This window comes from Rhamphochromis sp. 'chilingali', assembly GCF_963969265.1.
Source record: "Rhamphochromis sp. 'chilingali' genome assembly, chromosome: 6".
In the NCBI taxonomy this organism is placed as follows: domain Eukaryota; kingdom Metazoa; phylum Chordata; class Actinopteri; order Cichliformes; family Cichlidae; genus Rhamphochromis; species Rhamphochromis sp. 'chilingali'.
This window is the reverse complement of record NC_137933.1, coordinates 26556078-26581565: the sequence shown is the minus strand read 5'-3', so window position 1 is coordinate 26581565 and position 25488 is coordinate 26556078. Positions and strand designations below refer to the sequence as shown.

The following is a 25488-nucleotide window of genomic DNA, read 5'->3' as shown; positions in this document are numbered from 1 at the left end:
AACCAGCTCATAGCCACAAAAGCACAGGCCAGACACAGGAAATACCCTCAGTACCCCCAAAGAAAAAGTTGAAGGTGTTTTTCTGAAATGTTTAATCATCTATGAGATTTTTAACATAAAATAGCAGCAAACAGCCATTTGTTATGGTAAGATGGTATTCTTTGACAGTAAAGTCACACCCTCGATGTCTGCCATAATCAAAAAGCTTGTTACAGCTGCGTGTGCACATTACAGCATCTAAGTCCCTTCACACAAGTGACCTCACATAATGCAGTGTAAAAGGGAGATGACATAGCAGACTACCCCCCAAAATAAACAAGAATTGTAAAAAAAGAGAGAGATGTGATTATCCCACTTTAAAACACAAAGCATTGGAATTAATGAAATGATTGTTATCATTATTTTCACCAAAGGATAAATCAGATGAGTGGTTATTGGAGGCAATGTGCCTACTTAAAGGAACTTGCTAATTGGCTTAACTTGGTGACTACATTTATATTTTTATATAGAGGCTTTAAAACACAAAGCATGTGATTTATGCATGAAGTATTTTAGTTATGTTATGTATATCTACTCTCTTTAATTTCAGTTCAGTGTCTGCTGCTGTTTCTTGCTGATAATTGTTAGTTTTAGCTCTGCATCATTCAATTTGATTTAGATGTAGTATATACTACCAATGCAATGAGTTTCCACTAAAAACTATTTTTAAAAATGCAAAAAAAGAGGGAACTTCTTTGACACCTCAGAGGTTGTTTACAGGTCTTGCGACGTACCTCTTCAATGTGTGGATTCCAACTGATCTGTGATGTGCCATTTGTTTGAAAATCAACTTTATATGTCTCCGTGTCCTCTTACAGAGGCAGCAGACACACCTCTGCCCCACTGACAACCCACAGCCTGACTTTGCAGTGCTGCATACCTCAGCACAGCTGTCTGTTGTCCGTTTCTTCCGATCTCTTCCTGCCTCACTCCCCACTTTGTGCCCACTCAGCATGATAATGATATACACCTCTGCCCAGTCATCTCTTTGTAACTCTGGTACAACTCAAAGTATGACAGCAAAGGCAACATACTGTACATTGCGTATCTGTTTACCCTACCTCAAGGAAAATGCAGCTTAATGCAGTGTTTTTTACATTAATGGCAAAACATTTACTTCAGAGTGCCTCTATACTTGGGGAAATGTGTGACAGACGTACTTAATCCAGTAGACCTGAGGTGGAGTAAATCCGCTATCTTCATCTTTAACCTTGTTAACATTACTTAAATCATAAACAGCTTTTCATCCACGGGGCTTTAGCTACACCAGTGAACAGCCATAGCTCCCTCTATGGGGCAGTATCTTTAAAGGGACACACTAAGATTACTTGTGTCAGCATTCTAGCTTAGCGGTGGCATTGTGTTGACACACAACAGATGAATATAAAATCTTACAAAAAACAAAAATGTGCTTGAAGCAAAGCCCTGCAAAAGTATTTTTTATATACACAAATATAGTACACACACACGCACACGCTCACACAATCTTGAGTGTCCCTCCCAGCAGGCACAATCACACTCAGGCAGATAATTCAGTGTCACAGAGAGCCTTGTCTCTGACCCTCTGGCCCCCTCTAGACAGAGGAAGCAGCTGGACAGGGACCCACGGCTGCCTAGAACTCACTTCCCTTGGGGAGCTTAAAGAAGAAGAGTCCCTCTCTGCCTCAGAGAATGACCAGCTGAGCATCAGTATGCCACTGTACGGCTATGTCCCTGTGTCCAGAAAGGCCTAAGCAGGATGAGAAAGTCTTCAAAATCTGCAGCAGCACAATGCTTTGAGTTAACACCCTGATGAAAAATATATCACAACTAGCTTGGTTTTGCAATTAGATCCATTCTATTCTGTGAATATTCTCTGCCCACAGCTCATAGGATTGGATTTTTTCTTTGTGATTGTGTTTGAATATTTACCTGCTGTTCAGAGGTGCAAACCACATTACTTACAAAAGATTTATTTTACAAAACAAGGACATATAGCTAATGATGTACCCATTTTGCACCCATGATTAGCAATGACTACACCCATTTTTAGGTCTAAGACACATCCATGCAGTTCTGTAAAACCTAGAACCTATACAGTATATGACAAAGGAATGACGTTTTTCCAAGTAGAAATCTGCAGTAGCAGTGATAACCAGTACATGTAAACATACTGAGTGTGAGACTCGATATTTTTAAATGCACGCATGAACACATGCGCACACACACAGAGCCCCTTACTAAGTGCGTATTAATATTGTATGTTTAAATGGGAAGTGCTAAGATTTTTTCAATTGCCTTGGCAGCCTGATGAAATATTAAACATTCAGAGAGTTTTTGTTGTAGCGTAATACCAAGGAAGGGTAAACATGAAATAAATAACGGATTTTAAAGGAAATGTGACACATAATGCTGAAATACTTCCTTTTAGTTCAGACAGATATCACTTTTTCAAGATTTACAAATAGCCAACAAAAAAATTAAATGTACAGTTTTGGTGCATTTCAGCATCACTTAAATAAAGCAACTGAACTCACTCAATCGTAACTTCTGATTCCTGAATAGTGTTTGCACCGTTTGGTATGATTAGGCTTTTAATACATTGACATAGCTGCTATTACTAAGTTGGCTTTAAATCTTATGCATATTTGCCCCTGCCAGCTCTGCCATTAGCAGTTCCACAGAGATGCAGCGTCTCTCGCTATTGCATCTTAATCAAATCTTGAATCTTGATCTTAATCAAATGGGCACGATTAACTTTTTAAAAGAATTAACACTTTTATTCAAAAATGAAAAAGTCAAGAACAAGTACAAATATAAACAAAGCAGACAAGTCAATCTGAGTCCGAGTCGCTCTGAGTTTTAATGATCCGTTCTGTTGGACTTTCACTCAGGGTCCCAAAACTATGTGGTGGCCAGAGCTGTACGGGACAAAGGGCGACAAAGAAAGAATGGATTAAAAGAAAGAGAAGACTGGCATAAGTACAGAATAAAGGTGCTTCTAACCATATTGCACACTTTATCACACGGTGTGACACATTTGCTAATATGAATTTTAATGACACCATTGACATCATAGCAAATCCTGTGATTTCATCAGCTGTCATAGTAGGGCCTCCAGTGGAGTGCTGCTGTCCAATCAGATGGACAGAAGGTTGGCTGACCCGTTTACAGGGTCGTGGTTGATATGACATCCAGTGACACGACAACATAGCAGAATGGAAAGCTAAACAATATGTTGGCTAGGCTTTGGTCAATCAGATGCAGTTGCTTTGAACTTTTAACTGACTCATGGCATTAAATTGTGCTTAAAACAGACATTGTTTGATAATAACAATAATTTAAAAAAATAATAAAAGACTAGAAACACACACACACACATATATAGGTTGGCCATGAGCTCAGTCACTAAAACTCTTATAGGAAGAAACTCCACAAATACCCCACACATTTGTTATGCTTTTTTAAATATACATATATGACAATGTAGAGTAGACCTCCCCCATTACCTTTAAGCAAACACGCCCTCGGATGAGGGCATAGGGAATTGGGCCATAGTTCCTTGAGTCAGTAGAATTCCTAAGGTTATCCCCTTCTAGCCACACATGGCCTTTTGGAACCTGGAAACATTGGCACAAAAGGCAAAAAAAAAAGTTCATAATGTAAACAACTCCAGTCCACAAAAACAGAATGAGATAGAAGTCTTATAGTCTTAAATTGCACCATTACTCAACTTTAAGAGACAAGTGATTTGATCTCATTTAGCGAGAACCCCTCCCCATATTCCAGACAACCCTCCCTCCTTAGCCTATCTTAACGTTAACCTGCTTGTCCCTCTTTAACCTTGCACCGTCTTAGGAGAGGGGTCATGGGTAACGGGCAGGGTCGGCGAGAAGGGATTTAGAAGAACTTCAAACAGGGTCATTAGGCTGTTGGCTGAGATCTGAGCCCCTTTTACCCAAGGAGGGCAAAGCCAGAGAGAGGCCTGAGATAGCTGGGCAGCAAAAAGAAAGGGAGCAAGAGAGGAAGAGAGAGAATGAGGGAGAGCTAAGCTGCGGCTAGCAGCAGTGTCCAAGGGTCTCCACCGCAGTCCGACCTGCCAGTGGGGCGGTCATCCGAGCGCTCTCTAATTCACAGTGACACCAATTATGATTAATCTCATCACTTTAGGAGAGTGGGCTTGTCAAGTCCCTAATTAAGTGCGCTGTCCTCCCTATATGTGCAGACAGGATCAACAACACATTATATTGTCATAATGGGCATCACAATCCGTGAGTCTATTTTTGTGTTGCCTAACTTTTTAACGGCAAAAGCCCTCTGGAGGAAGAGAATAACGTGAATAAAGACAGAATATTATCTGCACTGAGGTGACGTCACATCTTTCCCTCTGTATTCCTTATCAGTCGGCTCTCTGATTAGAGTCTTGAGTACTACTGTGGGATGCTGCATTTCATTTCATATTTGATAATTGAGACAGATGATGTGACATAATCACAAGCCAGTGACACGTTGACCTAACACGAGGTAAACAACTCACTGAATAACGACGACACAAATGAATATCATTAAAGGAGTCATCTGAGAACCATATGTCAGCATGCTGGATTCTCACCATTACACCTCATTAACATGGTAACATATGCTGGCTCCCAAGCACAGAAAAAAGAAACACAACCGTTTGTCATCTGCCAAATCAGAACCCCCCGTTTCTCCACATTCTCATCTTTTTTTTAAATATTATCTCTACTGTGCTTATCTTAAAGGTTACTTAGTCAGTACCTCTTAAGAATTTGTGCGTAGTGTAAAAATCATTGAAAAGCAAAAACTCCTGATGGCAAAATTTCTATTTAAAGGCCTAATCAAAAACACTGATTCAGACCAGCAACGTCTGACTGACAACAGCACTTTGTTTCAGCGTTTATGAATCAAACCAAAACCTGAGTAAAGTCTGACTTTAAAGATCCACTAGGCAGTATTTCACCAAGTGAAAAAGTGAAGAGGTCTGAAACTTGAACCTGCTGCACTGCGACCAGCATGAGGATGAACGCTTATTCATATCACTTTGTAGGTGTGTGAATAATCCAAAGGAAAAAAAAATTTAAAAAAATAAATTAGCAGGTCAAGAGAAAATCTCTTAATTACAATGAAATGGATGCAAGATAGTCACAAACCAAACAATGCACATTTCAAAGAGTGTTTTTCAAAGAAAACTGCAGTTTCAGGCACAGGTAAAGAGAAGACTATGAGGAACGCTCGATTTCTTTTTGGGTACACATCAAGGTTGTAATTAAGATGTTTCTCTGTCCACAGGGTGTTGACATAAACCAGTAATTTGTCATTTTACCACATAATAGCACCAACATGTTTGATTTTGACAGAGGAGCCGTTATCAACAAATGTCATTTCTAACCACATGTATTTCCAAAAATCCTGTTAGGCTCAAAACCAGAGCTGTTGCAGTTAGAGGCGGAGTCACTTTGATCAGCTCCGCCTGCGACTCTGGTGTGATGGATGGCAATGACTGCACCCATCCTGTGGTTGCAGGTTGGGTTGACGCCAGGCATTGTGTAGCTGTCAGAGACATGTCGAGAAGAGCTGAAACAGGAGCTGTATTCACTGTGGAGGTGTGTTGTTTAACAGCTACACCATTAAAGTGCTCATTATGTTAACATGATTGGGGTGGGGAATTATGTTAAAGCTTAATACAGGAATACTGAGTTCATCTTTCATCATATTGCTCTGTCTATCTTTACTGCAAAGAACAGAAAGCATAGCGTCATTTCATCGCTCTTATTTCTTGTCTCTCCATCTCTGGTATAATATTAGGGATCAAGTGTCATTGTTTTGACACAATAGCTCTGACACAGAAATCATTCCTAAAAGGTGACAGGGCAATTAGTGTGTTGTTGGATAGCTGAGGGTGGAGAGGGCCTGCCTGTCTGTCAGAACAGAAAATGAGGTGTTGACAGGGTGTAACACTCCCTTCCAAAATTCATCTTTACAGGTCCACCCATAATGCCTCACACTATTGTAATAATCACACAAACAGATCTATCCATCTGCTGGTGGGTAAAAAGCACCAAACACACATACTTGTGCAAACTGTAATTAATTATAATGACTTTGACTTAATCTAGCAAAGATGTTACAAAGAGACACTGCCCTTTTAAATAAATGCTCTACTTAAAAGTGAACAAAACAAAAAGCAAAACAACCAATGAAACTAACTGGTAACTGTGGTGTTGCACCTGCTTACACAAAGAGATATCCTGGTTTCTGAAACCCCAATATACACATTATATCTTTTACCGATCGTCAATGATGATGATAATTGGATCACTAGTTGGCAAGCTGTGATTCAGATGTTCTTAGTAACCTGATATATAATCCATCCAACTGAGATACTAAACCTCTGAATGGACTTAAATGGGTGAATTAAGGTGAAAGGACATGTAAAGTGAGTCTAAAGTCATATAATAATAGTTCTCCACCTAGTGGCAGATTTATTTATTAATTTTGAGATATATATATATATATATATATATATATATATATATATATATATATATATATATATATATATATATATATATATATATATATATATATATATATATATATATATATATATATATATATATATATATATAAATAATGCCACTAGGTGGATATATATATACACACATATATGGAAGATTATATACGTATGTATATAGTATGAAAATGCTGTTTGTAAAAGAGAAAATATATACATATCCTTTTTCATCCAGTGAATGCCGCTTACAGGCCTTGTGTCTTAAGTCTTTTAAATACACAACAGATTTAAAAACCATGCAAGATAAAAATCTTCGGTTCACACATACACACAGACCCACACACACACAGCCTCCCGCCCATCAGTCTGTCCATTCGGCTGGCACTAACTCTAACAGGCTTCAGAGAGATTGCAGGCCTGAGCTGTGGGTGTTGGGGAGAGTAGTAATAGAAAAGCAATGACAGTGGTTTCAGCAGCAGAACCCCTGTTCACTCTCTGGTTTTATCACTGTTCTGAGGAAATATAGGTGTTGTCAAAACTGATATTTTGACCAATGACACAAAATGGATGTGTGTGGTCTAAAATGTAAACAACAGGATGATAGCCTATAGACTGTGGTACACACAAAGAATAAGCGAGGGACAGTTTTGCATTATGCATAGAGATTCTGCTTGTCATTTTTAGGGTGAAACAAACTATCAAGTGTTTTGCTGTAAACACCTTCAATCACTTTCTATTTGCACTGTATCTTTTTAACATTTTTTTCCCCTTTCAAAGACAGTCACTGAGTTGTGGTTGTTTGAAGTAAAACTGCAAAGCCGCCACCAGAAACCTTACTTGGTAAATCAGGTAATCGCAATATGTATAAGAAAAGCAGCTAAGAAGCATGACATCTTCAGAAAATGTGCGCGTAATGATGATGATCGTGATGAAAAGATACTTACATATGTGTGGGTCTTGAACAAATCTGATGGGGAACTTGTGCAGACCTTGTCACCCTCCAATCCAATTACCCTTTTACAAATGTTCATATTTGGGTCAAATGGACTTTTTGCAATGACTATATCACCCCTGAAAGGAAACCATAAAACACGATTATTTAATAAGAAAATGCAAAAAATCCCATATGATCTAAGACACCATTTGAAATGACTAGTAGGATATTAGTATTGTTGTGCTTTCTTTTATTTTTAGGGGGAAAAAGCAGAGAAATGGTCACAAATCAAGCAGTGAATCACAAATGCACACTGAAATGTTAAAATGTGTGCTATAAATATTCTAAAATGCTTGCTGTCATCTTTTTTCCCCCGACTGCATAAACTAAGTGCAACCTACTTTTGTATTTTGCAAAGATGCCGACTCATCCGTTCAGAGAAGACAATATCCTCGTTGACAATGGTGGGCTCCATGGATGGACCAGAACACTGAATAAAAGCCAAAAAAAATTCTTTCTTAATTATTTCTTGTAAAAATAAAAAAAAAGTCATTAAATCTGTAATCTTTTAATACGAACCACGACTAACTCTCCAATGTATTCAAAAGCACAGTGTGCAATGCAGCCATACTGGATTGTGTAGCCCACAAAACCAAAGGTCTTCCCCAGCACACGGCGGAACATCTCAACCTACAGAAGAAAGCAGCCATGGATTATAATGCACTGTCATCGAAGTACATGCTTGATCCATTTATGGTAGGCTTATGTTCTTTATGGGATTTCTAAAAACAAAAGCTGTTTTAGGGTTAATGCTTGAAGGTGTGGACAAGGTTGTCACAGTTGGCCTACTGCTAAGATGGCACATTCTATGGTGTTTCATTCACAGAGGCTGAGCGGCCAGTTCACACCAGAAAACTGCCCTGAACTTTGATCCTGCGTAGGATGGACCAATCAACACCTTGTGCTCAGGTGATGGACAAACACAGAAGCTGTGACACATCCAGCCAAGCAGCTCTGCACTGTCGGCAGCTAGTCCCTGACACTGTGCTGCCTCCATCACCACCACAGTCATTAGAGTAGTTATCAACTTCTGTCAGCACCATAGAAACAAAAAGACACCAAAAGCACCCAAACAACTGCCCTGCAAACACTGCCACATGAACACACACAATGAGCACCCATGTGTCTTCTAAGCAAACATCCCAGGCACACTTAGGTTATTGACTTTTACTCAAGCTGCAACCTGTGGGGTGGTTGGAGAAAAGAGAGGCAGTATTTACACACTGTTGTACAAAGTGCATATGCGAGCCCACACACACACAAACACACGCACACACACCCCTGCGTAAACACAAATGCAAACTGAAGAACAATAGATACAGCTTGGTTTTGATGTTAGCCTGCACCTCAAACATTTTCTTTTAGCTCACGCCGCTGTCCTGCCAGTCCACCACAGGGTAAAGAAATCTTCATTTCCATCTCTTCTTTTCCTCCTGTCTCTTTCCCTCTTTCTCTCTCCATGTCTTCTCTCCCTCCCAGGGTATTATTAACCAAAGCAAGCAGAGCGGAAACCAAAGCCCCAAATCCTCAGAGCTCTGGGAATGACTTCCCAAAGATGGACAAGGATTAGACCCCCGATTTCTCCTTTGCCCCCACCACCTCCACTCCCTTTCTCCCCAGGTTCTCAACAGACCGGGTGTCAGGTGGCTCTCCCAGCCCTGCCAAAGGTGTTACCCCTAATCCCATTACCCTCCTCCACTCCTCTCCACTCTCCACTCTCACACACACACACACAATGCTCTCTCATTCATTCTAACTATACATCACCTATTATACCCTCTATTCTTTTATCCCTAGCATGGTTTGTCTCTGGTCTATTCACCAACCTTTCTGATCCAAAAAAGAGCAACTCCATCCTTTCACCTCCCTCTGTGCTGCTACTCTGTTTCTTTCCCCGATCACCACTGGCAACCCTCTGCTTTTCACTACTACTTCAAATGACAAAGCTTGAGCAGGTGAAGGGAGACATATACGGTCAGGACAGGGCCCAGATGAAGTGCCCTCTTCCACTTGCAGCTTGCTCCGGTCTTGTTCTGTTCCACAGGAACTATAAACTCAGTCCTCCCCCAGCTGGTACAATAACACCTCTGGCCCCATAATTCCTCTGTTGGGATGCAAATGGTCTAAAGGTTAATGTGAACCTCAGGTCTGCACGAAAGCAACATGTTCATCTATATTCGTCTAGCTCTCAGCTTACTCCACCAGGTTCTCTGCCATTCTGTTACTGTATTGCAGTCTCAGACATGATCTCACATGTGCTCTTCCCTCTGCTAGACCAGGGATCAGGAATCTTTGTTAGCACTTATTCTCAAAGCACAGTGGACAGCCTCCCGTACAGCTGCCCTCATATCTCTGTTTCATCACCCCCCTCCATTCCAGCATGCATTCATCATAGGTAGGGATTAAGGGACTTTGCATAACAAGATCACACGGCCAGTGACTGATATCAAGAGAGTCCATATGCAGCCGGCTGGTTTTCTGAGGCACCCTCTGTCATTGATAGTGTGTGTCTGTGCGTGTGCATGTGGTGTGTTGGTGTGTCAATGTGCACAGAGAATAGCATTACCTATGTGTTTCATGGCAAGTGTATATGTTAGCTGCAGAGACTCCACTGGGATTCAGAACAAGGTGGACATCCACAGAGACCTCTGATGTGATCTCTATTAGCTCTAAATCCCCTGGGCAAAGAGTCAGATAACCCACACTATCTCGGTCTTCTAATAACCAGCGCATGTTTATTAGGGGGATATCAACATTAAATGAATGCTGTATTACAGCTGTAAATTCACAAAAAGTCTCACTGTTAATCCAGGATTACATGCCAAACATGTTCATGGGAAAAAAAAAAGCTAGTGTGGCGCTCGCTGCAGAACCATCTGTGGCCATTGGCCTCCCATTGTCACAGAACAGTGCTACAGTGACGAGAAAGGGGGAGCCCAAATGAGTAGCTTTTGATGGAAACATTTCATTGTGTGTTTAACTCTGTGATCTTACTCCTGAAGAAGCCCTGCTCATTCAGAGCAGAAATCATAAGTAGATGAATTAGGAGGGGGTGAATTCTGCTATACCAAATATGAGCATAAAGTGCTGCAGCAGTGGAAAAGCCTATCAGGACATTTAAACCTCTGTCAAAAACATTATTAGTCCAAAATTTGAGAACACATACATAAAAAAGGGTTCCTGAATATTGCAATGACAACAAGGAGAAAGAAATAAAAGCCAATCAAAAAAAAAAGTGTTTCCAATGTTTTCTCTTTAATTTCAGCAAAAGTAATGCTGCTTCAGTACTATCAGCTTACTAATGGATCGACATGAGATGTTTCTTAAAGGCTGTAATTAAGAAACTGAACTATATTATGTATTTGCTTGGAAAAAACATAGGGGGAAAACGCCTCAAAAATGAAGATAATCAGTGAAATGATTCCACTGCAGATTTGTTTCAATTAGAGTCTGCCAATATATGAACAGTAAACAAACAAACAAACAAACAAAAAAAACAACCCCAGAGAAAAACAGCCAAAAGCCAATAAAAGCTTATCGCAACTGACACCTAATTAAACTCATATTATTGAAGCCATAAGGAAATATTCAGAAAGGAATTACGGCTACTAGTCTCAAGAGATTTGACCCTGCCATGGCTGAATAGTGTTAATTGATATACATGGCCAGTCTATTAGAGCCACAAAGGGAATTTCAATCCAAACAGCACACAAGGGCCTTGCGGTGGACTTCTTACACAACTAAATTAGGAAAACATGGGCTGAGAGAGAACTGGGCAACAGGGGGGCTAAGAGGCTTACGAGCCCCTTGTCAGATATTCTTCTTCTCCCTAAGGATCCCAGATGGAAGGGAGTCTGGAGAAGCAGGCAGAGCAGAGACGGGATGAATCCTACCTCTGATGTCTTCCTCTGGGCAGCAGAAGGCAGGGGAGGGTGGGGCATAAGTCCTGTTGCGCAGAGCTTGACTTGATCTTAATGTGAGCTATAAAAAGGAGGAGGCTTGGCAACACAGGGGGTCTGTTTCAACTATCAGTGCAATCACAGATAATCCTGCTGATTTAAACACAGACACCTGGCTTGATGGGGAGTGACAGATGTAAAAGTCCCAGTCACTGAGTACCATGTCTGGTCCCCATCTCTCCTAGGTCTGCCTTCTATCAGAAGCTTAATTGAAGGGACTGATCTCCATATTGCTCTTTTCATTGTTGCTAACGGCAACACAGCCGTGACACAGCTGAGCGAGGTTACTATTTGGGGCCGAGGATTTAAACCTGCAATCAATGGGTCAACCAGAGCAAATAATAGCAAAGTGATATGAATACAACTGCTATGAATTGAAAGGAAGTGTAGGTTGACAGAGTCCCTGGCCAATAATACTGAATGGGGGAAAAAAATCAGTCACTAAGCCTTATTGTGCAGAGCACAAGTGATTGTGTTGTGCTGGCCTTGTGCTGACAGATTTTATCTGGTGTTGTATCACATTCACAAAGTCGCTTGGGTTATGCACTGTCCAGCTAATGAAATGGCCTTTAATATTTTAACAACTACTGACAGGAACCTCAACTGTAAAGCAAACCTACAATTTTTAAAAATGCGATTTCCTTTGACTCATGTTTCCATACTTTCTACGTCCCTTTTGTATAGGTCAGCTAAATATGACTCACTGTATTTTAAAACTACATCTGTAGAAAAAAACCCCCAGGAAACCGAAATAAAGCTATTCAAAATATGGGATGGTGAATACATGGAAAAAGGCAAATCCTTAGACAAAATTAGTTGTGTACAAGACCTGTCCTATGCTGATTGCACTTGTTCCTTTAGAATAATGCTTTTCTTTCAGTGTTAACAAAACAAATATGTGCATGTTGATGATAATCTTGCATCCTCCCAACACACAAACGGAGCCGCTTCTCGCAGTTCAATGCTGATGGCAGAATTAGACTAAAGAAATCCAAACAGTCAAACCAGGAAAGGTCTGACATGTTATGACTGCTGCCATTATATTGCTCAATCAGATACAGATTAAAATGACAAAAACACCACAGAAAAACACTAGATCACACTTTGAAAGGGGGGAAATTTGTGCTATTTTTTTTGCAGTTAGACTGCTTTGTGTACACTATCATAAACTGAAGAGTGCAACAGAGCCAAAGGCTTAAACTGAGATTTAAGAGAATTAAAAAGGAGATGAAAGGAAATGTACAGAGAATGTAGGGAAAGAGACGCATTCATACATCCCGCAAGTTGCACTGCTGAAGCAGGTCCTCCTCCTTTTGAGACCCAGGCCAGTCAGCGCATCTTATTTGCCTCATATAGGCTTACCACAATGCCCAGCGTTGTCAGTCATGATATATTCCCTTGGTCCCCTGTCAGCACACATAAATCTCACAGTGCTGTCAAAACAGCAGGACTGTCTGCTGAGAGCATTTGTAAAGTGAGCAGTTGGGCAATTGTTTCCTCTGGAGCATCACAGCATCCTGCGATCTTATGCTGCCTCTGGCCTCTCTCTGCCACACAAACCTTTTTGCAGATGTCTTAAGGATCACACCATTCACTCACCAGTCAACTTTTCCTAACACTAGCTTTTCCTAACAAAACAGTAGGAGTTCTTCACAAAATAGTTTTTGTCATGAACTGCCAAATTCACATTTTGAATTCTCTGGAAAAGCACAAATGCTCCTGATATTATTCAATCCCATTCAAATTTCCCACGGCAGTGTGACAGTGAACTAGCATGCAGAATATGAGTACCTTGAAATCAAAGGAACTTACTGCAATTTATCAGCTTTTTATGTTATTATATATGTATCTGCCAAAAACCCATGTGCATTACACTCTACATAAAAGTGTAAATCTACCCTAAAAACTGACTTCTGATCACACTAAAGCAGTCAAACTATACTTAATTATTGTAAATTAATCCTACTGGCAACAGAGATGCAAGCAGCTACTTGAGCATGTTGAATAAAATTAAAAATAAACTAATTAGGTGCAAGGGTTTTTGGAAGAATAACAGTAATAATATAATTTTTGATAATGCCTTCAATTCCACATAAAGGCTAACACAAATGTCTCCTATTCCATTATTTACCTTCACCTTCAACGGCCACAGTCATAAATACATTTGACATGAGAAACAGATTACAGGTTGGGACAGGGGCATGTGCACTATTATGTTATATCACAATTATCTCAGTTACTGGATATTGTTTTAGGGTTGGGAAACTAAGAAAAACATTTTTCATGCTATTGCTTGATGTAGTTTTTTACTGGCTTCCTGGGGCCTCTTCTTTAATCTGCAAATATTTTCCAGTTGTTGTCTGGTCTTGATTGCACAAAGGCCAGTTTAACACTGGGTCTGTGGAGCTATACTTTTATAATCTATGATTTGATACTACTTGCTGAAAAAAAGCAAGGCCTCCCTTGAAAAGGTTGTTGTCTATGGGGTGGCTGCAGCTCAGGTGGCAGAGCGCTTACTAACCAGGTTTGTGGTTTGATCCCAGTCTGCTCCAGTCTGCATGCCAAATATCCTTGGGCGAGATACTAACACCAAGTTGCTCTCTGAAGCACTTGTTGTTGATTGATTTGTTGCTAGTTGTCCTTTTGCTTTTTAACACACAACCTTTTATTCTTTTAAAGTCCCTGTGTTAATTCCTGGCATAAAATTAAAACATTAATTGGGCTTGAATACTTTGAAAATCCTTACATCAAGATGGCCATCCTTTAATGCAAAACAGAATATAAAAACAACAAATCACTACTACAAATATTGTGATGTACTTTTTTACAGCGCAATAGAGAACTGTGCAAGTCTTAAGTCCCATAATTTAATGGGAAAATGGTAAATAGGTACAGTTTGAGCAAACATGCTCAAACATACAATATATAGATATATATAATACAATATATAAGCCCCCCCCCCCAAAAAAAAAAGCGTTTGGAAGGCAACATTTGGTATGACCACCTGTATTCTTCAACACAGACTGAATTCTCTTAGACAAGCTTTCTTTCATTAGTCTCCAGGAATAGTTTTACATCTTCTTAAAATTTCTATTTTGGATGTTGGCTGCCTTTTGTATCATTCTCTGACAAGATGACCCCACACTAATTCAGTAATGTTGAGGTCCAGGCTCTGGGCTGGCCAGTCAGTGACTGATATTGCACGTTTTCTGTGTTCATAATTCCATCAATCTTGAAAAGATCCCCTACAGCACTGGCTGCATGCAGCTTCAAACCACAACAGAGCCTCCGCCGTATATTTTAAAGATACCTGTATATGTTCATCGGTGTACCCTTCTCTTGACCTCTATACATAATGATAATTTGAACTAAAAATTAAAAATTTGGATTCATCATTTGACAATACCTATTGCCACTGATTTTCAGTCCAGTCTTTGTGTAATTTAGCATACCTCCGCTTTTTATCCGTTTCCCTTCATTAGGAATGTCTTCTTGACAGCCACCCTTCCAGTGAGATTATTTTTAAGTATTTTTTTTTAACCATTGCTTATGGACATGACTTTCAGATACAATAAATCTCCTGTAGATATTGAGGAGTGGCTTAATACCGCAACACATTATCGTACATTATCACGAAATATTCATATTATTTAGAATTTCAACGTAATGCATTTGTGTATTAAATTACAAAACGATTTAAATAGTCTCTTTTACAAATATTTTAACAATGTATAGTATAAAGGTAAAGCAATTCAGTTTAAGCTGCTTAACATACAAGTATTGTCATTCATTAACGTATTTATAAAACACAATGTTCAGATTTAGTGTAACGAGGTCATAATCAGGAGACGCGATATACTTTTAGGGACTGAGCGACTTCTGAATAACTCCTGTTATAATAACAACAACAGATAAGCTTAGGTTTTTGTAGAAAAATATAAAAACAAGACATTTAAACTATATAATGAGTGGAGTTGTACTCACTTTGTAGCGTGTGACTAAAAGCTCTCACCGGGCACTTACAATAACAGTTGAACTTCCCTTTTACGACTTCCAGGAGCGGCACTGTAACAACAGCGGATGTCATTGGTTGAGCCTCACCAAACTCCTATTTGATTGGATAACACGTGCCAAAACATCAGCACGCGTCAGCACGTTACTGACAGTATGGCAGCCCCCGTGAATAGTGTGGGTAAACCCTCAGCCGAACGTCCACCGTTCAATAGTACGAGTTTTCAGAAGAAAACAAGGAGCAAGTTAATATCCATACCTGGTACTAGACCTTCGGTTCAAAATGGACAGCTCCTAGTCTCCACCGGTGTCACGTCACTCGACTATTTGCTCGGTCAGTCTATCATTAGGATGCTAGCTACAAAGGCTAGCAGTATTTCTCAATCTAACTTTCGCATGCTGGATTTCACGTTACTGCAACGTACTGTATTCATATTATCAATGCAATGAGAATGAGAAGAAAAGCCATTATATTAAGGACAAGTTATGACGTTTGACATTGCCAGGACAAGACAAAATATGCTTTTATTTTAAACGCATAATGCATCTTCTAATTAGTACTAGATGGAAAAGCTGTCTGTGAGAAAACAGTGAAAACAACTAGGTAATTTTCACAATAAATGTTGATTATAACAAAATACCCAGAGGGCCTTATTCATTCCCAGTTAAATCCATTTCCCTATTAATTTTTGTGGACATTATATAATCAGTTACATTCTTATTAGTTGTCTTGCACTGTGGTAAGCTAATTCGATAGTGTGGCACCTGCTGAGTTGTTGCTTTTCTTAATTCAGACTAAATCTATTAAGGCCACTTTAGTCTTAGGTTAGGTGTGGGTTAAATGGAGCAAAAAAAAGGACATCTGCCATTTTAAGGTCTAACTCTTAATGAAGCTCCTGGCATAACAAAATAGGGCAGGTTTATTATTCAAATAGTCATTTCTGTAAAAAGTACGGTTGCCTGAAAGCATATAACAGTTGAAAAAAAAAAAGTACTACAATTATATTCACATGTTCATGTTGTCTCTGCCAGCTAAACCTGTGAAAAAATATTTCTCCACAACGTCAAAATACTCTCTAGTTATGACAGAACCTTTGTGACAACTGTACTGTCTATTAATTGTTTACCTGTCTGTCAGTATGTTGCACCTGTCGTTCTAATTTGTCATTTGACAAACGTTTTGTCAGATGAGCAGCTGATGTGGCCATCAAAATAGTTTTTCACAGAAAGTACAGTTCCTGGTTGAACAGACAGACAAATGTTTTGACGCGTCTTTACTGAACAGTGATTGGCAGTGCTCGTGGAAACATAATCTTGTCACGACTTGGAGCTTGTAGAGAGTTGCTGTTGTGCTCACTGGGTTCATGGGTTCATTTGACATAGTGACAAGTCTAAGTGTCTCTTGTGTAGATCCAAAAGGACAGAGATGTTAGCAGCAGTTGAACAAAAGGAGGGTTCATAGTGATTTGGATATATTGTATATATGAGACTAACATGTAAACAATATTTTGTTTTTTGTTTCCGCAAACAGGTGGTGGATTAGCAGTTGGAACAGTGCTTCTCATAGGTGAGCATGTCACTTTAAATGTCTAAGTATTGACTAGTTTATGGTTTCTGTTAATTGGACCAAAGAGCAAGAGGAGGTCCTTTTTTACCAGCTGCTATAAGACTGTTTAATGTACAGTGATGCCAGTATGATGTTATCTATGTTTTGCATACTTGCTAATTAGTTAGTGGCTGTTATTTATACATGTATTAACATTATTATGATTAAATATTGGTTTGGTCTTTGAGATATGTGGTAGCAGACATGTGTTGCTACTCTGGCAATAAAGGATCTATCTATCTAGCTAGCTACCTAGCTCACTATCTAGCTATCCTGTTAATTCAGGTTGAATGGGCTCAATATGAGAAAGCTTGAAATCAGTCTTAAAAGATAATTAAATATTTAGGGGTCCAAGTAACAAATAGTTCTAATCACCAAACAGACACTGTAATTTTTCAGCGTCTTCCTTCTTCTTCCTATTATTATTATTGCTCCAGTGTTTTACTCCACACATCTTCAGAAATGCTAGGGTCTGCTGAGTGACTTGAATTGAATCAATAGAACGTGTTTGTGAGGCTTTGTGTTGATGTCTGCATCCACTGCAGTTTGTTGTGAATGCAAGGATCTGTCCAGCCACAATGCAACAAATATACAAACTTCACATGCTTCCTCCAATCAGACTCCAACTCAGTTAAACATATCCCTGCTGCCCACAGCTGTCAGGAAGTTTAATCCTAAAATTTTGGGTCAAAAGTGAAGCTTTGGCAGCCCTAAAATTGTTTTGATTCCTTTTCTTATAAATTATATTTCTGCCATAAAATTGTTTGTGCAACAAAATAATTTCTTGATACAGTCATATAAAAAAGAATGTTTTCTCAGGACTCTGTAGTTATGTGAAAAATTAAGTATATACCCCATGATTCAGTAGCTTATAGAACCACTTTTAGCAGCAATAACTTGAAAGAATCATTTTCACATTGTTGTGAATGAGTTGGTCTACTTTTTTTTACAATGTTGCTTCAGTTCATTAAGATTTGTGGGTATGTGTTCATGCACTGCTCTCTTACAGCCTTTTAAGGTTCTTTAAAAACAAGCCATACTTGGTCAGTCTTTTTCTAACTGCACTGTCATGAACTTTTAACATTTAACATGCTAACTAAGCCCTCTGGATTCTGAGATGTAGGTCTGGCCTTGGGATGAATTTGCTAGGACTTTCACTGTTTTCCAGTTGAGAGCAATGTTTCTTACTGTGGACTCCAAGCTATTTGATTTTGCTGCTGTCTTTCCTTCTTAGTATTATTTACAGAAGTGGTCACACTTGCTGACAGACAGTTAAGTGAGTTAAGTTATTCAAGTTCATTTGATTAGCAGCGCCCTTTTAATTCCTATGGAATAGGGCTGAACGATATATCGCATTTGCGATAATATTGCGACATGATCAAGTGCAATTTTCTAACCGCAAAGGCTGCGATTATACTCTGGACATGTCCAAATTCATGGGCTGCATCCTCCTGAGGCCGCATTTGTAGACCGATTACGTCACAGCGATGCGCCGAAGGCTGTCCAAATTACTACCATATCCCAGAATTCATAGCGCGGCCCAGCCAAACTCCAGTTTCCAGCAATGGCGGCCGCTACTAAGTTTTAAAATTACTCATACTAATCTTTCTGGGTCACAAAATAAACTTTTAACATATTTTCAGGCGAGAAAGTAGCTGTGTAAACATCAAATATCTGCTCGGTTTATCAAGATATCCCATATTTGCAAAAGTGCTTCGACGTTTTCAGAGGCGTCTGCTACCCACCAGCTCGATAGCTAGCCGGGAGCTCGAGGGTTACTGATGCGGCCGAGAACGGCACAACTCCCGGCACATCATTTTCAGATCACCGCGGAGTTTCGCTGCTCGGGTTAAACGTAATATATAAGTCACTTAGACAACCTAAAAATGTTATTGTTGGGCTTTTTTCAGTGTTTTGTTTGTTCGTGAGTAAATCGGTTTGGCTGAGATTAAAATTATTAGATTAGATAAAATAAAACTTTATTAATCCCCCGGGTGGGTTCCTCCTTGGTTTTCACACAGCTGACTAAACGTCAAACAGAAAACTTATTAAACAGAAGTATGAGACAGTCGAGAATTTACACCAGTGTCTGGTTATATTTTAGATAGCAAGAAGCAGACGGCCGAGTTTATTAAACTCCACCGAGACAGCGGTGACGCTAATCAGAACTAGACCGTCCAATTTCACGCCTTTAAACTTTAAAGGCGTGTTTGTGTGTGTGTTTATACAATTGCTATTATGTTTGCACTTTATGTGTAATGTTACTGACTGCAGAGATCAGTAAGATGTGTGTATTTTTTATTTATTAGTTTTATTTATTTAATATTATTTTTTAATTGAATGACTGTCTAGTAGTTCACAGATGTCGAAAAACTGAGTGTGGTAAAGCCACTGATTTTGTTTATGTATATTTCTGCAATCTGCACATTGTACTGACTTTCATTTTAATGTTTACACCAGGGTTCCTTGTCAGCACTTTATGCTCAGATGTTTGTAAGCTAAAAATAAACTATTGTGTATGTTCAAATATACTGTTGTGATTGAAGAAGTTAAATAAAAATGTCAGTCATCAATTCATGCATCACCTCATGTCATCATAACAGAGGTCTGTCTTCCAGGAAAGAACAGTTTAAAATTAATGTAATATAGTATTGGCCATACTATATGATGTATTGCTTGTCTTTGTTTAATAATACAGAAGACAAAGACCTTAAAAAATAATCGCATATCGCATCGCAATCGCAATATTGGGGCAAAAAATCGCAATTAGATTATTTTCCATAATCGTTCAGCCCTACTATGGAAGCAGTAAGAGTGTACTTAGTTTTTCACATGACTGCATAAAGCTATGTGGAAACTTTCATCTTCACCTTACTGTATATTAAGCCTCAATATGTGTGCAAAGGCATTTTAGGTTTTTATATTTATTTTACCAAATTAAATTAAATAATACAACATATTACAAACATACAAAATATAAGAAATAGCTCTAATATATACAAATAGCTCAATTATAAATATCCAGAATATTACAAAGATTAAAGATATATGATTGACATTCTACTCTAAACTGTAAACTTTAAAAGCTTTGTTATTTTGTTGTTTTCACTGTAGAGGATGTTCAAAAGGGTGTAACTTGTGTACTGTGCATTACATGGAGGAGTTGTACTGGGAGCCACAGGCAGGAATGTCGTTCAGTGGTGCATTTGGGTCAAGTCATTCTCTCACTGAACATGCTCCTGTGACTGGTCAGCACATCATGGTCTGGGTGGGAGTGGATGTTTCCCACAATGCTGTTGTCCATCATTGTCCTTATCTTGGACAACATCCATCTCTCCAACACTACTTTAAGGGAGCTCCATCCAGCTCCATCCCTGCATCCCTTCCTGTAGAGTGCAGTGGTGTTTTTAACCCAGTCCAGTTTATTATCAATGTGTACTCCGAGGTTTTTATAGTCCTCCGCAATGTCCAAATCGAACCCCTGGATTGAAACAGGAATCACAGGTTTCCTGGTCCTCCTAAACCATCAATTCTTTGGTCTTTGTCACATTGAGCTGCAGATGATGGTGCTCACACCATGTGACAAAGGAGTCCACCAGCCCGGTACTCTGTCTCATCACCCTCAAAGGTGCATTCAACCATTCTAGAGTCATCAGAATACTGAAGATGGCAGGTCTCTGTGTAGTGGCTGAAGTCTGTGGTGTAGAGGGTAAACAGGAAAGGGGAGAGGACAGTCCCGTGTGGTGCCCGGTGTTGCTGATCACCTTTTCAGACACACAATATTGAAGATGCACATATTGTAGTCTTTCTGTCAGGTGCTCAACAATCCAGGACACAAGAGAGGCATCCACCTGCATCACTTTCAGCTTATTGCCCAGTAGGGTCGGCCTTATGATATTGAATCCACTGGAAAATTCGAAAAACATGACTTACAGTGCTCAACAGCTTCAGTCCACCCGTTACAAAGCTTTCTAAGTTCTTGAATCAACTTTTCTTGAAAATCTTCTCAATGGCATTCCTTTTCTTGTCTCTTGTTCATCTTTTCCTGTCACATTTTCCAGTCAAGTTAACATTAATATGCTTTGATACAGCACTTTGAGAACAGCCAGCCTTTTAAGCAGTGACCTTCTTTGTCTTATGGTCCTTGTGGAGTATGTCGGTAATCATCATGTGGACAACTTTCAAGTCAGCAGTCTTCATCATGATTGCGATTGTTTATACTGAATGACACCAAGAGATATACGATATTTTTGCAGGACCTGAACACAGAGATAAATAATCTAATAATTTCAGGTATTCAAAGAAAAAAAAGTTTTAAAATATTCCACTTTATGTGATTAATATAGAAGACATGAAATTCTGCCTTTTGGAATTCAGTCTGTTGCATAATTAGCTTTTTAGAAACTCTCCGCAGCAGTTTCAATGAAGAGATTTCAAGGCACATAGTTACTTTATCCTCTATATTCCTTTGGGATCAATAAAGTTATTCTTATTCTTTATTCTTATATTCATATATTCATTCGTGTAGAGCCAAAATTAAATGTATTCCTGAAATGAAATCAGCAAGCTACAGCTGACAATATTGTTGGTTGTTCTCTCCATCTTTGTCTTTAACATGTCGCTGTCTAGCAGAATGGCAAATAGACTGATGACCCTTTGGTCTCCAGTTAGAATCCCAGGTGTTCACACTTCTACTGTGATCCTTAATTAATATGCTCATCTGCAGATGTGTTATAGAACTTTTCAGAATTACATTCAAAGCAAGTGGATTTTCTGGGGACATAAATGTCTTCCACTGTATTATTATTGTTATTATTATCATTCATCATAGGCTAGGCTATATGCACTGGTGGACAGTAAGGTTAAGATAGTCATGTTTCCCCTTGAAGCTGTAATTTGTGTGTAGCCAAGGCCTATACCAACTGATGATATTGCTTTGCCCTTTAATTCATCCCCCCAATCGATGCAGGAGTCAGTGATTACACACTAATGCGTTCTTCCCTTCCATTTTGTGAATCAATGTACGGTTGGTTTCATCTGGTAATGAGAGACACAGTAAAGGTGAAATGCGTGTGTGTGCATTCTCTTGTGTTTGTCTCTCAAAGAGTGGTGTGTGTGTGTGTGTGTGTGTGTGTGTGTGTGTGTGTGTGTGTGTGTGTGTGAGAGAGAGAGAGAGAGAGATGGTGTGTGTGTGTACACTGTGGTGTCTCTGTGTCTGTTTTGTTGTGTGGGTGGGTGGAATGGGGGGAGTTTGGAGTGTGTGTTTGTTTGTGTTTGTTTCAGGCAGTCGTCTCCTACACTCTGCCCCTTTAGCTGTGATGGCCTGTTTGTGAGACACAGACATAAAATTATCAGACTGGTCGTTGTCTGCCTTTGAAGTGTCTTGAGCTGTCCATCCTGATTTGTCATCCAGAGGGGGATCAGTCCAGTATGGCTGCTGTCTGAAGATCTCTCATCTCTGTGTTTTTTGCAAGAGGAGGAACAAAGCCTCCAAGCTTTTATTATTTTGGTCATGTATGGTCTCATTCTTATAGTTTTAGTAAATGTCTCTTTTCTTTAATCAGCCATCACCGTTAAATTTCACTACATTTTATGACATGTGAATAAAGGTGCTCTTTGACTATATACATATGGACTATGTTGAGAATTGACCACAATGTGGATGGTGATTGAGAAGATGACATGTTTAACTGTTATTATTATGGTAGAATTTCCTGCTAGGATGCTTAGTGGCATAGGTGGCTTGAAGAGGCCTTAAGAGTTGGTTGGATGCCAGTTGGTTCAGTTTAGTCAGATTTAGATGAAAAACAAAAGATAACTGAAGGGTATATTATGAAGTAAGGAAGTTCAACATAGCTGGGGTTTCTTTGTGTTGGCTGGCTTGACAAAATCTAAATCCCCAGTCAGAGATAACGGGTATCACAACAGTAGTTGACAACTTCAAGCTATGTGCATGCTCGCATAAAAAAAGGAGGATTTCACAAGTCATATGACTGTATTTTCTGCACAAATTGATCCCTACGAGTGCCACCTACTTCAGTTGGAGACATTAACAATTAATGATGATAGAACACAAAAAAAATCTAATAGCAAAAGACGAGAGATTAATGCTACAGAAAGTGATTAATATTGGGATTTAGCACAAAGCAATAAAATAAACATTTTCACTTTAGTTATTTTTATTTCTGATGTGACATCCGTAGATTAGATATTTGAAACTTTAAACTCAATACGTTTTAATATTAAACTGTCCCAGAGCCTACTGAAAGAGATGTGAAAATCACTCGTTTTTTTGCCAAATCAAAATCAAATTATTTTTATTGGTTGAATGGGTATTCTTGGTGATAAATAACTCAGTTAAGGCTTAATATAGCTCACATATACGTTAATATTCCTTCGTAATATATGGTAAACAAAAAACTTTATAAGAAGTGATAAAAGCAAAGAAAAATCAAGTAAAGGTTCTCAGTTAAAACTCGATAATAATTACGTATAAATCAAGTGTATGTTATGAGGGAATTGTGAACAATAACATGAATCATGTAGGTCTTATAAGACTTACATATAAAATAAAAGTATTTTCTTTTGGAGGAAATAGAGATGTTTTTTCTATGTATTTTCTCTATGAATAGCTTCTTATCTGAGCTTTAAGGACACAAATATTTTAAATATGTTTTAAAGGTATATTTTTTGGTGTCAAGGTGATCAGTCAGAAAAATCATAACACCATAGGTCTAACATTAATAAACTGCGCAAAGACAAATGGCAGCTGTGAGTTGAACCCTACCACTGGAGATACATTAATAGACATTAAAGGCTTGCAAATGCTGCTAAATTAACCCTTATTTGTAGTAGTGTTTATAGTAGTGATTCACTTTTTGAAAGCTTTTTTAAACAACTGTATTCTTTTGTTTACCTGCTATGTGTCCTAAATTTAACTCAGCTGCTCAGTAGAAATAATAATAATAGTACTTTATGGACCAAAGACATACAAGGGGAAACATTGTGACCTAGATATTTTCTCCCCTGCAGCTTTAGTAGATATGATTCAGGACTCTTTCTCTCCTGCTCCCTTGTTTGAAGGCAAATGAAGCAGAGGCATTCCCCTTTATCGAACCTTAGTCAGAATAACCAAAAAAAAAAAAAAACAAAGATGGGGGAAAAAATCATCCCATGACTGTCCAGAGTGACTGATCTACCTCAAAGATATGACTGTCCCCCACCCCCTGTTGCTCCTATACCCTGCCACCTCCCGCCTCCTCCTCATACCCCCCGCCTCAACTGCCTAATGACTCCTGGAGGTTCCATTTGTAAGGCTCCCATAGAAACACAACTACAATAGGCCCCATCTTGAGAGGGCCCATCTGGGAGTCTTTGTGGGGCCTGCTGAAAGCCACAAAGGCCTGCTGACCTAGAAACCCATCAATAAGAGAACAGGGAGCCCCACCGACAACAAATTGAAGAGCCATGGAATTTCCTTAGCCATCCTGAGTCCGTAGGTGAGGACCTGGACCAGGAACGTGGGAGGAGAAGGGAATTCTCCGGATGTTCGAGGATGACACCTCAGGATGTCATTCCCAAGCTGTCAGCGGTATGCCCATTACCTTCAACTGTCACTGCTGCCTTTGTCCTTGTGCCCACTGGTTGTCATTGTGAAGAGAGGCCTATGAAATCTTTACAAAATGGTGATTGTGACAGGAAGCAGCAATAGCATGCTGTGAAGGGTTCTGGGCCCTGCTCTGTAGGGTTTCATATTGATGATGCAGGTTTTTCTGCTGGTTTGGGGTGAGGAATGGACGGGTGGCTGCTTTGTACGCAAGAACAAAGACTACTTTTGGGAAAGTGTGTTTGCTGTTTAGAATTATGTGCCGGTCCATTTAATGCCTCCTCTAATGTGGCTCTAATGTCACCCCTCAGAGCAGAGATCTGCCCACCGTGCACAACTTACTTTTTACACTGTTAACTACACCTGATGGAAATGATGTGAGAATGATAGTGAAAGGATGCCATTGCCACTTGAATGCACACAAAAATCTGAGAGATTCATGTGAACCTGTGTCAGGAAGCATTTTGAGAGAAGCTCCTACCTTATCCTACTTCTGCCTTCTCTTGTCACTTGTAGTACCTTTCCATTTAGTGGGAGGGTCCAGGTGAATGCTTAAGGCAGGTGTCTTTGTCTCACCTCCACTGCTGTGTGGCGAAATGATAGAAATACTGTTTTAAGACCCTAACAAGAAAGGTGAAGATGTCATCTCCACTTTGATAGTCAGATCACACTACATGTCCCTGTGACATGTCGATTGCCACTTCATGTCCCTCCTAAGGTAACCAGAATGTGCTCCTTACATCAATTACAGTTTGCAGT

The 25488-nt window shown here is 39.3% G+C and overlaps 2 protein-coding genes across 4 annotated transcripts in view; one reads left to right on the top strand and one right to left on the bottom strand.

Moving 5' to 3' along the window:
* Window positions 1–2428: 2428 nt before the first annotated feature.
* On the bottom strand, window positions 2429–15564 carry immp1l (inner mitochondrial membrane peptidase subunit 1). Of its 2 annotated transcripts, none has more exons than XM_080885106.1 (6): window positions 15491–15564; window positions 8067–8177; window positions 7889–7977; window positions 7498–7624; window positions 3528–3638; window positions 2429–2939 (listed from the first exon to the last, which is right to left on the bottom strand). In XM_080885106.1, exons 2-6 carry the CDS (start codon window positions 8169–8171, stop codon window positions 2853–2855), a joined length of 519 nt encoding a protein of 172 aa, XP_080741232.1. In that variant the 5' UTR covers window positions 8172–8177; window positions 15491–15564; the 3' UTR covers window positions 2429–2852. The 2 variants fall into 2 exon arrangements, with proteins under 2 accessions (XP_080741232.1, XP_080741231.1); XM_080885105.1 differs by lacking the exon at window positions 15491–15564 and adding an exon at window positions 8894–9030.
* Window positions 15565–15669: 105 nt separating this feature from the next.
* The window catches only part of elp4 (elongator acetyltransferase complex subunit 4), a 54782-nt gene continuing 44963 nt past the window's right edge, over window positions 15670–25488 (top strand). Inside the window, exons 1-2 of one of the 2 annotated variants that reach the window (XM_080885849.1) lie at window positions 15670–15851; window positions 17049–17084. In XM_080885849.1, coding sequence (XP_080741975.1) covers window positions 15674–15851; window positions 17049–17084 — 214 coding nt within the window. In that variant the 5' untranslated portion in view covers window positions 15670–15673. Of the gene's footprint in view, window positions 15852–17048; window positions 17085–24470; window positions 24715–25488 lie in introns of those variants that run through there. The other variant, XM_080885850.1, reaches the window with a different exon arrangement.

What these genes read in the sequence shown, in the direction of transcription:
- immp1l (XM_080885105.1), bottom strand. An exon ending in TGTTCAAGACCCACACATAT is followed by an intron (nt 3,639 to 7,497) that starts GTAAGTATCTTT and finishes CAATGTTTCCAG; the next exon opens with GTTCCAAAAGGCCATGTGTG. An exon ending in GAGGGCGTGTTTGCTTAAAG is followed by an intron (nt 2,940 to 3,527) that starts GTAATGGGGGAG and finishes TGTCCCGTACAG; the next exon opens with CTCTGGCCACCACATAGTTT.